The sequence below is a fragment of the Notothenia rossii genome (assembly GCF_949606895.1).
Source record: "Notothenia rossii genome assembly, chromosome: 5".
Classification (NCBI taxonomy): domain Eukaryota; kingdom Metazoa; phylum Chordata; class Actinopteri; order Perciformes; family Nototheniidae; genus Notothenia; species Notothenia rossii.
The window spans coordinates 22,307,458-22,323,243 of NC_136903.1; the positions used below are offsets into that span (position 1 = coordinate 22,307,458).

The 15,786-nt window shown below is 40.4% G+C and overlaps 1 protein-coding gene across 2 annotated transcripts in view; it reads right to left on the reverse strand.

The window, feature by feature from the left end:
- pamr1b (peptidase domain containing associated with muscle regeneration 1b) overlaps positions 1-15,786 on the reverse strand; it is a 55,968-nt gene that overhangs the window by 1,066 nt on the left and 39,116 nt on the right. For both annotated transcript variants that reach the window (XM_079684168.1, XM_079684167.1), the window contains exons 2-13: positions 14,341-14,517; positions 12,839-12,964; positions 12,183-12,297; positions 8,154-8,371; positions 7,351-7,458; positions 4,486-4,656; positions 4,126-4,317; positions 3,035-3,895; positions 2,770-2,946; positions 2,034-2,100; positions 1,602-1,831; positions 32-390 (exon numbers count right to left, since the gene is read on the reverse strand). In XM_079684168.1, coding sequence (XP_079540294.1) covers positions 32-390; positions 1,602-1,831; positions 2,034-2,100; positions 2,770-2,946; positions 3,035-3,895; positions 4,126-4,317; positions 4,486-4,656; positions 7,351-7,458; positions 8,154-8,371; positions 12,183-12,297; positions 12,839-12,964; positions 14,341-14,517 — 2,801 coding nt within the window. The remainder of the gene's footprint in view (positions 1-31; positions 391-1,601; positions 1,832-2,033; positions 2,101-2,769; positions 2,947-3,034; positions 3,896-4,125; positions 4,318-4,485; positions 4,657-7,350; positions 7,459-8,153; positions 8,372-12,182; positions 12,298-12,838; positions 12,965-14,340; positions 14,518-15,786) is intronic.

Genomic DNA, 15,786 nt, shown 5'->3' on the forward strand with positions numbered 1-15,786 from the left:
ACTCAAATAAAAAATATCTCCACAGGCTTACCCTCAGGTGTTGAAGACCTTTACTTTCACGGTGGTCGTCACGATACTGCTTCCCTACCACCACCTTGATTTTCGCAGCATCAAGAGGATACACTTTCCCCAGCTCTGTCACACAGTGCGCTGCGACCACCACCCTCTTTTGGTTGACCAGAGCCCCACTGCACACCAGCTGCCAGTCAGAGGGCTGACTGTAGCTGCCAGGTCCTGCTCCACCGTTCCCCTTCAGAGGCCCTGCCTGGCTGCCATCCTTAGTCACCTTGGTCTCAGCTCTGTTGGTGGAGCGGCGGTAGATGGCTGCCAGCCAAGGCCAGTGAGCCTCTGCCGGCCTCTCTGGGTCAAAGGTTGGATGCTTCCCACACACTGCCAAAGAGGAGGTGACAGGATGAGAGGACAGGGTGAAGAATACAGGAAAAAAATACACTGAGACTGTGTCAACACTGTGGGACTGTCTTTGATTGGTCTTTCCCTTCTGAGAGCCTTTTTTTGCACATAAAGTAATGTCTGAAAGATTGTGTACCAACATGCAAAGCAGTAGCATAATTGGAGCGAAATACTCAACAGCCACACTATCTTGTGAAATGTGAGAGCCTCTAACTCATGAAAGAAGCCTTCGACAATCTCTATATAGTGTTTTAACACAATTAGGCATCTGTCCAACCCTCCCCATTCCTACAATTATTTAAAAAAATCTTCTACAGGAGATTGAAATATCTTATTACCATGAATAATAGTAAAGTAATACATAAACAGACTTAACATCTTGACACTTTTTAGACTTCCAGGCAGATTCTTACAACTTTTACGTTCCACGATTTTGTGATCACCAGCACATAGAAAAGGACCTTCAGGGTTCGTTGACCTTGTTGTGGATGTGTACACACACCAATTAATTTAAAGTCAAAAAGACCAGATATCTTTTTATGCTGTCCACAAAGAGAAGCCAGTTTAGTGATTGTTTCAAATAGCGATGTAAGTGCCTGGCTCGTTGTTTTTCTTCAATTAACAAAATCACAAAAACTATTTTAAAGTCTGGTGTTGACATTTTGAGTCCGCCACTCTGTGTCGCAGCAACCATTGGTAGTGCGCAGAGCTGTCTTTTACATCACTATTATAGTGATGGGAAGGTACACTGAAAATGGATCTACCCTTCTACAGAGCTGTCACAGCTTGTGTATTTACATTTACAAACTGAATGTATTGAAAGTTGAAATTGTTGTGTATGTACTTTAAGTTGTACATGTTTAACTCTTGCTTCATCTATTTCATAGTGCAGGGGTTCATTTCAGCTCATATCATCTTAGTAGCTTAGGGAAGTAAGTCTGAGGACTACAGCTAGCTGAAATTCCTAAGAGATGCTGTCAATGTGGTGTTCAATGTCTGCATTTCGAGGCAGTGATAATATATCAGGAAAGTCTGTGTGCACACAGTAGACTTTAATAATATTTGTTCACTAGCTCAATGTCTCCCCGAGTCATTTTCTATGCAATTATCATTGTTTAAAATGTGTGTCCGTGAGTTTGTTCTGTGAGAGGGTGGTGGTCCAACAATAAGCAGTCCACTGCTGCCCTCACCTGGTGAACAGGACACATGACGCCCGCTCCATTTCCCAGTCTTCAAGCACGTGCGGCGAGAACTTCCAGAGTGGTGGTAGAAAGCTGAGACACACTCGTACTCTATGAGCGAGTAAAGGTGGTGGAAGCCCTCGGGCAACTGGGATTGCACGGAGGGGGCTTTAGTGGGGTCGTCAGACTGGAATAGTGAGCTCAGCCCAGAAGAGTAGAGCTTGTGCACAGGTGTCTTTCTGAGGAGAGAAGAGGGGGGAAGTATATGTGGAGATACCTTTTGTTGAATAAATGCTGTGCATGTAAATGTTGAGTAAATTGGGTATGAGTGCAGAAAGATGGCATTAGACCTTTTGATTTAGATTTCTAGTCACTTAATAGTAAATAATTATCTACAGTATTGTTTGTACATGATATAGCTTGATGCATTGGTAAACATACCTGGAGGTTACCTGAGGAGGTAGAACTCTCTGTTTAACCAGCTCTGACACTTTGGGCTCCCGGCATGCTGCAAATAAACACACATACATCACACATACAATATAAACACCAAAGTCCCATTAACATCAGCTGTGATGTCACAGAGCTACTGTAACTAGGATATTGACTGGGATTTGTAAAGGGAAAACCGTGCCATGCTTTAACTGCATTCATGTGGTGTGGGTAAAGACAAAATAATAATACCCAACTGGAAATATCCTTTGGCTGCTGTATATTCTCCAACAGCATTACTTGCTTTGTCCTCTATCCTTCGCTATTACATTTGTGAGGAAGTTGATTTAATCACTTACCTTTTGGCAAAGAGCTCATGAGATTCCAAACCATTTACTATTTAAATTACCATTTAAAACTTGATGGATCATTGTACTGCAAAAATCCCACTTGTATTTAATGTGAGCATTTTATTAAGCATTTCAGAACTACTTAATAGCCTTTATATCTACATGTTTGATGGCCTGATGAAAAGGAAGAAACTCATGACCTGTCATTTTCACTTCAACACTGAGTCTGCATTACCATTGAATGTGTCTTTGTGAATGATTTACTTTACATGGCAAACCTTATAAGAAAGTGTTTATTAACTAATTCAGTAACCATAACAAAACATGTTGTATGTACATGCCTACAGAAACATCACCAGGAAATAGACCAAAGTAAAATCAAAGAAAGCCATTACCTCTGACACAGAGCGATTTCTTGCCACTCCATGTACCATCTGGTCTGCAGGTACGTCGAGCATCACCACTGAGAGCATAGGAGTGGTTACAGAAGAACTCCACTGTCTCAGGCTCAATCCCTGGCACCAGCTGGTGGTAGCCGTGGTAGAGTCGAGGGAGAGGTGGACAGTTTTTCTCTGCAGGACAAAAACTGACAGAAGTGAGGGTGGAGACTAACAGGAAGAGGGAGATGTTTGTTTTTATTTTGATAAAGGAGTCTCTTACCAGGGAAGCTTTGGTTGACTTCCTTCTCCTTTTCTTTTTCTTTCTCCTCCCTATCCAACTCCTCTTTTGTTTTCTCGGTGGAGAACTTATCAGTCTTTTCCTCTTTAACTGTTGTTTTTTCATTTTGTTTTCCACTCTCCTCACCTCCGCCTCTGTACAGGGTGTACTGTGTAATGTTGATTCTAGTGGGAAGGATTTTCTTCCCCAGCTCTGGAGAATCTATGGTGTTATTTTTCTCCTGTGTGTCCTTTGTATCACGTATACCAGTGTGGTTCTTTGTGGTTTCCAGTTCAATTATCTCCACTCTGTTGTCACCCTCAGCTATGACATCATTAGGGCCCGCTTTGTCCTGATTTGGTTTTCCATTTACCTGCTCCTCTTTTCTTTCCTTCTCTTGTTGCCCTTTGTCATTTTTCACAATTATTATTTCTGTGATATCTGTCTCCAAGTTTGTTTTCGGGTCACCTTCTTTTTTCTCAGGTGGCTTCCCTACCTCAGGTTCTTTATTTTCTACTGTGTTCAGGCTGTTGTCTGGGCTTTCACTATCCACTTTATCTTTGCTGCCTCCAGTGGGTGTCTCTAACCCAGTATGTGTTTCTTCCAGCTCTCCTTCATTCCCGCCCACAGACACATTTTTCTCTGGAATGGAACCAGTGTATTTATCTTCGCTGTCGACTGATGTTGCATTCTCATGCCCAGTGTTTATATCTCCTCCTCCAACACTTTCTTTTACTCCAGTTGTGTTCTCTTGATCTTTCTCTGTAGTTTTGCTGATATCTTTGTCACTATCTGTTTCCTGGCCTTTCCCAGTGTCTATCGTCTTGTCTGTGTCCTTTTCTGCTTCAGTGAGAGTGTTATTAACTGTGGATAGAGAACATACAAAATATCATTACTTAATTGTAAATATGTGCATATTGCAAATATTTTTGTACCCAGTTGGCTCGTCATGCAGAATGACTCATTTTGTGATATATTAAAGACAAACCTTATGAAATAAAGAAACAAAACTGCATGTACTTTGCAGTATTTGCACTGACTCATCCATCTTAACTCTAATCCTTATTATGTTTTTAAAACACTTTGGTTCCTACCTTGGGTGCAAACAGGAGGAGTGCCACTCCAGGTGTTGTCGGGGAGGCAGGTTCTCTGGGAGCCCCCACTGAGCTCATAGGGCTGGTAGCACATGTACTGTAGAGCAATGAGGACATCATTAGGTCCATAAACCAGGAAGTGGTCCCCACGTTTCGGCTTGGGTGGTAAAGTACAGACTCTTTCCACGGGCACTGGAGACAGGAAAGAAAAATCAGGCTTGTATAATCCGCAAAAAATATTTTTCCATAATCTGCATCGTCTCTAAGGCAGTACGTATGGCATCCAGATCTGATGCAAATGAAACACACATTTCCCAGATGTCTAATTTCAGCAGTATGGCAAAAATATAGATATCTTACCACACTGTGGGGCAGGAGCACTCCAGGTGCCGTCCTTCAGGCAGATGGCCGTACGGAAGCCACGCAGCTCAAAGCCAGGGTCACAACGGAAAGTGATGCGAGCCCCCGAGTAATGAAACAGACCCTCTGTGGATCCATGGGTGGGCACTGGAGGCCTCCGACATCCCACCACTGAATGCAAATACAGGCATGCACATTTTATTCATGAACACGTCATATTTTCCAGTTTTTTTAACTGAATGCTGGATCATCCAAATTAAGGCTATGGGGATTTAGTCAGCTTTTCCAGCATACCTCAAACATGACTTTATTACTCCTCCCTGCTGTATCAGACCTTCAGTGAGTTCAACCATTTCTGGTGTTTTCAGGTCAGACAGGTAGCCTCTGCAACAAAACCTCAGCTTTCAGACAAATAACTCTGTTTCACAAAAGTCCAAAGATTTAAAAGCATAGTCTGCTACCTAAGAGGCTCATTAATGAGTAATTTCACCCGTTGTGGTAAAGTTCACAGCAAGACTTTTACACATGGCTTGTAAATGAAGAAAAACATAGCTTTAATCAAACTGTTTAATTTTCCAGTGTTGTAAAAGAGGATTTATGAAGTGGCGTAGTAGAGATTGGTAATGTGGTATTGGAATACTGTGTTAAATCCTAATGCAAAATAAAAGTATCAATGTCACAAATGGGGGAATTATTGTGTAATCTTTGCCTGTGTTGTTTCTTAAGGAACGTCATGTATTTATGTCTGTCAAATTGTAAATGTTGTGGTCTGCACCACCCAACACAAAAACCCAAACACACATGTTAACACTGAGGTTTCAAACCATTGCAAAACTACACACTGTGTGAGCAGGACATTTTTCTGTGTTGTTGACTTAAAGTTGGGTCCGATCCATGAAAACTGTGGTTTTAAATCTGCAAACCAAGGAACCCGTCCCTATAATCTGGGAAGTTTTTTGCCTTATGGCATTGTCAACTAAGTCCCTTAGGGGATGGAAAAAGCTGTTTGCAAACCAAACGGCAAAACTAAACTATGGCTGACCTCCTTTGAATATGTGTTTACAAAATTCAAGCATCCTGGGCTGCAATGTTGTAATGTACCTAAATGTATTTAGGAATTGAATACTCAATACTCCTAATTATTTAGGAGTTAGCATTCCACCCAATAACTTACTGAGCATCACGACACATACTGTAAGTTAATCATCATTCCTTTAGTTAATGCCTTGGAAACTATGTTGAACACTGCACTCCAAAACAAATTAAACTCAAAAATAGATTAAACTGTGCCAGAGAGAGTGAGAAAGGAAAATAAATTATATCCTATCTTGACTTTCAACAATAATGTTTCAAGACTCTCTTATTAAGAAGGAGTTTTAGTTCAGGCTTACAACAGATGACAGGTTGATTATCGTAGACATTATATATAGCTGATGTCAGGTTCATACTTAACATTCTCCATCTGACTCCGGGCAGATATATAGACTATATTTCCTTCATAAAATGTCAGACATTAGTTGTGTTCCACTCACGACCATTAAAATTAACAGCTGAGGATTTCTCCTGGGAATACAAAGGAATGCACACTTTGTGGAATAAAACTCCTGGCTGTTTTGAAAGTGTCTCCTCCAGGGGAAAAACTGGCTCATGTTATAAAAGTACAATTGTTTCACCGTTCGTTTTATAGACTTGTACTGTATATAGCCCTGAAAATGACAGCACAAAATATAAGGGAGTGGGTTCACAGGTCTGTTTTTCCAGAACTTAGAGGAGGTGTGTTGGACATAAAAACAGAAATTAGGGTCCAGACACCCATAAATAAAATACCTTTTAGGCAAACCACACCCTGATTGAGCAGTACCCGCCTGACAGATCGGAGCTCTGCCAGTTTGTTGTAAATGTCCACACAGATTTAAGTTGAAACGTCTATTTATTTTGTTACCAAGGCCCCATTTTACAATGTTTCTACATCTAGGTGACGTATGGGGAGAACGATTTTTGCAACTGGTACAGTATTTAGCTTGAGATCTGCAACCAGCAGCCTCAAAACAGGCTGCAATGTTAATAACATACCAATCATTTATCTCCAATTAAAGTGCTTGTTGTTGCCACCAACGTCAGATTGAGGTGGATTCTTTATGGAAGACAGTGGGAAACTTTAGGGCGGCATATAATGTTGAAACCAAAATGGGAAGCTGAAACTACCACACACTAAAAAGCACAGCTCTTCAATTTTTCCCTGATTTTCAATTAATTATGTATGAGCATTTTTCCCTCTAACTTATTTTCTCAGTTGTTCTTCTTGCGAAACCTTATCCAGCTGTTCACAGCAGTATGAATGCTCATATCTATTTGTTCAATGCTGCTCTATCCCATGCAAACACATTTGTTAGATGTTAACTATAGCTTGGACGAAGACTTCATAGACAGCGAAGGCAGTCTGATGAAGAGTGTCTGATTTCGGGTGAAAATGCCTAAGATAATTCTGGGATTTTGTCAGCGTCAATACAGTAATGTCTAACTCTAACAGATGCCTTGGGAGATGGAAAGATCAAGTCATGGCTACAGTATGAGACTTGTTTATTCTTGCATGGGATGAGAACCTTTCTTCCCTCATTTTTCATATAAATATTTTTCTTGAAGATGATCATGCTTTAGATTAGGTTTATGTGAGCTGTGGCTCAGTGGATAGAGTGCTGGACTTCGAATCAGGGGGTACTAAGTTCAAGTCCCACTGCAGTCAGCATGTCGTTATGTCCCTGGGCAAGACACTTCACCCCGGATTGCTTCTGTGGGGATTGTCCACAGTACTGATAAGTCGCTTTGGATAAAAATGACATGTAATGTTATGTTACACAGACTCACCATTTTCACACCTCTTGCCCGTGTAGCCAGCAAGACAGGCACACTGGTAAGTGTAGGAACTGTCCAGGATACAAGTCCCATCATGCAGGCAAGGAGAAGAGCTGCAGGCTGTAAACACACAAGTGGTAGACATTAGTATAGAAGAAGAAATGCTGTATTTATCAGCATTATAACTATAAAATATGTATTTCTAAAGGAATGGCAGCTTAAACTACATCAAGGGTTTTATATTCAAAGCTGCTATTAAAATGTCACTTTTATTTTCCATTTCTAAATGTGTGTGGGCAGTTGTACACAGAAAGTTTACTTTTACTAGAACTGGCTGAGCTGCTGGTAACTTACGTTTCTGAGTTTTAAAGCTCGAGAGTGAGAACATTTCTGGAAAGTAAACACATTTTGGTCGGTCCTGACTTTCTGAACGGGCTGTGTGGGCAGTTTCAACACCCTGACGAAACGTTCAGCTGTCAGTCACGCACTGTTAAAGGCTTTATATTTTACATGAGACTGTGAGTGCCTTGGAAACTTTTCTCTTGATTGCATCTGTTGTTACCCATTACTCACAAGAGCCTCTTTTGTTCATTGAGTCTGATTCAACAAATGACTTTTTATTCATCATCCATAAAGCAAGGACAAGACTGTTGTCATAGGATTGAGACTTGATTTTAGGTGGGAGGTTGAAATACCCCTTAGGTTATAGTCAGGATTTGGGCAAGGAACTACATAAGGTCCTCAAAAGTATAGACGTATATTATGACTGGTGCATGAATAGAGAATGTAATAAATGATACTGGTCTCTGACCTACCTGAGCTCTCCTGAAAAGTGGCAAAGAATCCATCAAAGTTCTTGTAACCATCAGACACAAAGAGTATGTGCAGACTGTTTCCAGAGCTGTGAACCGGGACAGGCCTGTTGTTCCCACAGAATCGAGCGATAACACGCGAGTTGATGCTGTCACCGTCTCTGACCTCCACGTAATCATAATGACAAGAATGGTGAAACTCCAGACTCATCATCATAAACCTGTTAGGGAAGAGGATGCATATAAGAAAACGTACAATTGCAAGATAAAATCAGAATTCAGTTTGCTTCTAAACTAAAAATCCATAATTACAAAATATATTTAGTGTTACTCGACCTCAACACATGTATGGATTTCACGACATAAAGCAATTTTTGTTGTAATAGGTCCTGTTTTGTTTTATTTATTACCCCGGATTGTGAGAGAACTTGTGCTCCCCGGCAATGCAATATCAACTGGCACCATGGAAATGACACATTAATCATAGCTAATACATGTGATATCAGTCGATAAAGGGGATATACCCCACTTTTAGTGAGTTTACTGCTCCTAATGGCATGTGAAACTAGTCTAATTTTAACCAGGTATCACAGCAGTTAAAAATGACTGCTGATTTCTGTTATTTTTGTTTTTCTTAAATTGAACAAAGATGAGTTGGAGTTAAGTTGCTTGCAGTACTAAAGATTAAAGGAACAGAGTAGCCTGAGATCATGAATCAAACAGGTAAAGGCAAGTAAGACCACATTATAACAACAACAACTTTGTACACTGAACAAAAATATAAACACTTTTGTTTTTCTGCTCCCATTTTTCATGAGATGAACTCAAAGATCTAAAACATTTTCTATATACACAAAATAACCATTTCTCTCAAATATTGTTCATAAATTTGAAAAAATCTGTGATAGTGAGCACTTCTCCTTTGCCGAGATAATCCATCCCACCTCACAGGTGTGGCATATCAAGATGCTGATTAGACAGCATGATTATTGCACAGGTGTGCCTTAGGCTGGCCACAATAAAAGGCCACTCTGAAACGTGCAGTTTTGCTTTATTGGGGGGGTCTGGGGGGGTCCGAAAACCCTAGAGTTAAACCCTAACCCTAACCCTAACATGTCACCCATTGAGCATGTTTGGGATGCTCTGGATCGGCGTATACGACAGCGTGTTCCAGTTCCTGCCAATATCCAGCAACTTCGCACAGCCTCAGGGTCTGGGGGGGTCCGAAAACCAGTCAGTATCTGGTGTGACCACCATTTGCCTCACGCAGTGCAACACATCTCCTTTGCATAGAGTTGATCAGGTTGTTGATTGTGGCCTGTGGAATGTTGGTCCAATCCTCTTCAATGGCTGTGCGAAGTTGCTGGATATTGGCAGGAACTGGAACATGCTGTCGTATACGCCGATCCAGAGCATCCCAAACATGCTCAATGGGTGACATGTTAGGGTTAGGGTTAGGGTTAGGGTTTAACCCTAGGGTTTTCGGACCCCCCCAGACCCCCCTAATAAAGCAAAACTGCACGTTTCAGAGTGGCCTTTTATTGTGGCCAGCCTAAGGCACACCTGTGCAATAATCATGCTGTCTAATCAGCATCTTGATATGACACACCTGTGAGGTGGGATGGATTATCTCGGCAAAGGAGAAGTGCTCACTATCACAGATTTGTTCAGATTTGTGAACAATATTTGAGAGAAATGGTTATTTTGTGTATATAGAAAATGTTTTAGATCTTTGAGTTCATCTCATGATAAATGGGAGCAAAAACAAAAGTGTTGCATTTATATTTTTGTTCAGTGTAGTTATGATATGAGTCAGGATGACACATTTAAGATAAAGCACAGTAATTATTGACAATTGGCAGCAACAATTAGAACAGTTAGAACATCATTGTTTCTGTGGCTTTGGTGGGATTTAGAGACATCTTAAGATCTGCACACTTGTATTTTATAGATTGCTTAAACTATCTTTTAAAACTCATTATGTGCATAGTTTCAGTTATAAGTGCACTCATAAATGATTGTTCATCTATGTACTCGACAATAAGTAGTGCTGATGACAGCAATCAGCTGATAAGCATCTCACTTTACTGAGATAAGCAGCTGTTAGAGGTCTATACATTTTACTGTTGATTATCGGTATTAAAGTTCAAGGCTATGTGTTAACCTTCAAAAACATCTTAATATGCTTGAACACAGTGAGGACATGCAGAGAGTGGATTGAGGGCCCGTTTAAATGTTAATTTAAGTGTGTATCATTGTAGTTTGGTCGATTTTTTAAAAGACTTATATTTCATGAGCTGTTTGTTTCAGTTGCAGTCAGAGTGAGACATTGAGAGTACTGCCAGCTGGATTAGGAACAACTCAAAGGACTCTCCTTCCCCTTCTTTGTAATTTCAGATGTAATCTACTTGGACTAACATCAGAACTGACGTGATCGAATGACAGATTTTATACAGTGCACTGGCATGCTCCCAAATCCTATAATTTGGCCTTTTATCACAGACCCTTCAGTCAGTGTAGCTCCCAACAATGAATGTCAGTTGTAATTTAGTTAATGTTGCATGTGAACTGTGAGCCTAGGGTAAAGAAGTATAGAAAAACCCCTCCAGTTATTTTCCAGTCACAAATATACAACTTTCCATTATCGCTCTGGAGTCCAGCTGTTTCATTAAAATGTGTGTTTATGTCACAAAGGAAATAAGAAAGTGACATTTAACACATTTCTAGACTGACGACGTTGTTAAAAGTTTTGCAATTCCTTATTATATAGTTGAACAAATACTTTAAATGTATTTTGCGCAGACAGCAAACCATTTCCGTATGCTTGGCACATTGAGCCTGCATGCTGCATATGGTGCTTTTGTTCTGCTAAAATACTGCCCAAAAGCTCGACTGCAAAATGCTGTATGCGTAATGGAGAAAATGACAGAAATAGAAAGTTATCACATGACTAAAAAGTAATAACTCTCCTGAAAAAACCCTTGGGTGTTTTGCTTTCCAAAGCTTGCTGTAGGGTTGCCAGTCGTCCATGACTTACATATTGCAGAAATATCTGAATGGACTGGAAATGTGACTTAAGCAGGTCAGTTATAATAACTATCACAGATGTGCAATGAGGATAACATAACGTGATGCTTTAATGCCAGATGAAGCTATAATTATCATTACCCAATATTTTGTGATAATGTTAGCATGCTAACATTTTGATTGTTCACATTTTAAACGTTATGCCAGCTAAGAATTGCTAAGCATTGTCAGCATGTTAAAGTTAGCATAAAGAATAGCAGCGTTAGCATGGTAGTTGTGTGTTCCATAAACAACCTATCTTCTATCTAACTTTGAGAGAAAATAAGTTGTATGTGCCAATAAATAGTATGTAAAATGTTGCAGAATGCTAGCCAGCATGCTTCTATGGTTATTATGACCCACAATCCTCTGAGCAGCGCAAGATAGGTCACAACTAGAGAGCACAGACAGATAACAGCCTGTCGACAGCTTATTGAAATGTCACGCTCCTGACTGCTACAGAATTACAAGCAATTAGAGGGTCAAAGTTCAAGGCGCAATGTTATGACTGGCTGCTGCAGTTTGTCAGAAAGTAAAATTAAATATTTAAGAGGTAGTAGTTAGTTAGTTAGTTAGCTAGTTAGTTAGTTAGTTGAACAGCCAATGTCTTCTTTGAAATTGTAGCTGATGGAAAAGAGAAATATTATAAACTGTGTTTTTAACCCATCATGCTTTTGTGCAAAATTAACTATTATCAAAGTCAAAGTCAACTTTATTGTCAATCTTTCAATTGATGTGTACAGACAGAGAGATCGAAAAACCGTTTCCCACAATCCCGACACATTTAAACATATGCACACATTACGACCTAAATAAAAGCACAACAATCAAAAACATCAATGAATATTATCACTAACCTTCCAGATTTAGCCTTTCTGATGGTGCCTCCAAAAATGTTTCTGATTACACATGCAGGTTTGGGAGAAGCAGTAAATAACTATACAAGCAGACGTTTTACAGCCTCACCTGAGCTCTATAGTAAAGGGTCGGTCCACCTGGATGGTCCACTCACACCGGGCATTGTTAGGGTAGCTCTCAAGCACCAAGTGGCCCTGCCTCTTACGGATTACACCCCCACACTCTGAAAAAAACATCGGAAAATCTTATATTCTGGAAAGTTGGCACTCTTTAAAATTCAGTGCTGGTTCATTACAGCTTGATTGTTATGTTGCGGGTTTAGATTCAGCTGCTTTGGTTACCATTCAAACCAAACCCAATTACATTGAGTTTGCAAAGCTACTGAAAGCCCTATGTTTTGCTAAACAACACAAAGAAACATAAACACAATACACACAGGGGCAACAAGGCATGCAGCAGTCTTTCCAGGTTCTGCTTTTAATTAACCGTATTTTTGTTGTGCCCCGTGGCAGTTTATTGGCGCACTAAGAAAGCTATAGTCACTGTCCAAATGTTACATATTAAAGAGTTTTATGAGCTTCTCAATTGTTGACTCTGACTTGTCATTCAGCTCCTAACGGAAAACGCCCAGGGCATATGGCAGCCTTCCAAGCTGGCATAGTTGTCCCAGATGAGGATAAATCACCAAGGAAGGAAAGAACACTTTTCCCTGATCAAAAGAAAAACGTAGACTAGAGTCTATTTGGGAGAATGAAGGTACGTACTCATGCAATCTCCACCGGACCAGCCAGGTCGACACTCAGCGCAGTATTTCCCAGTAATGAAGAAGTCATCCCTGGGGCCCCATGTCCCATTGTTACAACGCTTGCAGTTCTCAAATATACTGCAACCTGAAAGGAAGAGAAACCAAGTTATAGGGGCGTTTTTAAAAAGACAGGTGGATGGACAAAGAGGGGAAGGAGACAAACAATTTACGTCTTTTAAATTTGCTCGTAATATTTGTTACAATTGAGAACATGTTCATCATACCCCTGCCATGTTTCCTCTAAAACAGCTCTGCTAAACTCATTACGCACATATTTTACTGCAACAGAATACACAAGCGTATAAGAGCTTCATAAAATAAACATTTGAAGAAAACTGGGAGGATGTCATTTCACTTAAAGGTGACCTATCATGCAAAATGCACTTTTGTACGTCTTTTATACATGAATATATGTCCCCGGTGTTCCAGGGAACTCACCAAGTGTCAGAAAACACAACCCTCTCTATTTTCCTCCGTACCCAAATCTCTTAAAAAGGGGCTGCAACGGATCTGATACAGACTGATCCAGATTTGAACGATATGACGTCACATAAGTGGCGCTATGGCTATTGAACCAACTCCACCAATCAGGAGGAGACAGCCACGGACATTGCCGTTCGAAAGCACTGGAGACGCTGTAGTACATATGCCAGGCCTGTAGATGGTGCTGTTCTCACAGAATCAGCCCATGCAAAGACACTGTTAAATTGAGCGAAATGAGGAATGGCTAAAATGCATGATCTGTTTGGTATTTTGAAAAATAAAAAGTATAAATATGCCTTATATAAGTATGGTCCTACACTATATTATTCAAATATAGCATGATAGGTCCACTTTAAGAGACTACTCAGTCCATGAGGGGGTAAACAAAACTGACCTGATTGCAGCTATTCATTTTAACCAAATATGCACTAGTGATGTGCACAGGGCTTGACACATTTTTTGTGTTCAACAGTAAAATGTGAAGAAAACAGATAAGATAAGATTTAGGGAAAATAAATGCAAGCGAGGGTTTGGATGGGTGAGCAACTGCTCATTTGTGCACACATACCCAATCATTTTCTCAGGTATATTCACAGATGTATTTGTTGCATAACCAATAACATATTTTTCCAGAAGTCCAAAGCATGACCATTCATTCCTGGCTCTGAATTCTTCCAGAAAATGAATAAGCCAATATAAACTAAGCCTGAAAATAAATTAGATCAGTTCAATATTTTTTTGCTTTTCTCTTATATAGTTTCTAATGCTTCAGCGTAAACAGCAGTGCAGTTGATAGACATCCTTTAGTCTTGCATAAACTTCACTGCAGATTTTCAAAGATGGAGATTGATGGGCGGATTACAATCAGCAGATGTGGACTATATGAAGAGAATGCCAACTTTTTATACTGTTCAAGTTTATGAAGTTCGTAACTTCTCATACAATTAAAACAAATAGGAAAATTGGCAGAGGTTCTACCTGGATGAATTATGCAGGGGTCACACTCATTGATGGCGTTGCGACAGCACGGCACTGCGTAGCCCACCGGGGTCCCCTGTATGGGGCATTTACAGCGGATCACATCGTACTCGCAGCAGCCTCTGCACATGACGTTCCACTCTGGGCCCGGGCAGTGGTTGTACAAATACCTGTAATCTAAAGAAGACAATACGTCAGCATTAGTAAAATCAGCAGGATAACTCAAACATGCAACCAGGAAGCATACCTTTACATTAGCATCTATTGATAGTTGTACAGGCATAGAGAGGCAGCGGTGTACATCATGGAGAAACTTTGATAAATATAATGACATGGGTTACGATCAGGAGTGGAAGGATTCTGGGGATTTCAGTGTTTGAGTGAGTTGTTTTCTCGGCTGGTTCTCTGGTTGTTTCCACTGCCATATGGTTGTATTCGGGAATCGCAAGACTCAAAGTAGTTAACGTCCACTGAGTGATTTCATAAAACATTACATCAGACAACATGCCTCAATGGTAAAGTCACCCTCATGAAGAACAGTCAACAATGACCAAGTTATTCCTCCCTTTTCCAATACATACGATTTTTAATTGGACTTTAAACCAGTAATGCAAGTAGTTATAATGATGTAACAGTGGATTTAAAAGTTGAAGTATTTGAACATGTCTTGTGGCAGATGGGGATAGAGAACTAACAGAAGCTGCACTTTAAACTTGGCACCACCTTGGTGCAGCCTTGTACGTACCCTCCTACCGGCCCTGCAAACACTCATTAGTGGTTGTTTGCAGACGGCAAACTGGAGAGGAGAAGCGCAGATGTCTTGGAGAGCTGTGAGTCGTCCCTGTTGCCAGTCCACATTAATGATATCATAAATTGTACGCCTGTCCAGCTACAATCTGGCCTTCTCCTCAGCTATTTCTCCAAGCAGACACTGAGGTATGACAACTGCACTGACATCAATCAAACCAAAAGTGAGTGTGCAATGCCACAAGTTAAACTTGAATGTGAGTTTCTTTAAGGACAGAGTTAGTGCTTTATGAAGCTGATGCAGTCCTTTAGCTGTTTTACGATTCCTGTCAGTTCCTCGTTTAATTTACTGTTTTGATAACATGGGCTCAGCTGGACATGTGTGTAAACCTCAATATTCAGCAAGCTAGTCTGTTTTCTATGCGCCATGGTGTGCGATAGATTTCAGGACCATGAAAAAAATGTCACTTTTACATGTTCCAAAGAGCCCAGTCCATTACGCAATGCCTTTGTTGTCATACCAACTGACAGTTTTCCTGTGGTTAAAATGAATGTAAACTTACAACCCTGACTTTGTCTTAAATTCAAAGCTGATGCTCTTGGGTTGTCTTGATTGGTTTAGCTCGGTTTGCCTCACTGGTACACAAAAGAAGGAGCTCATTGTTTTGTTTTTTAGATTACTTTTTAAAATGTTGAGAG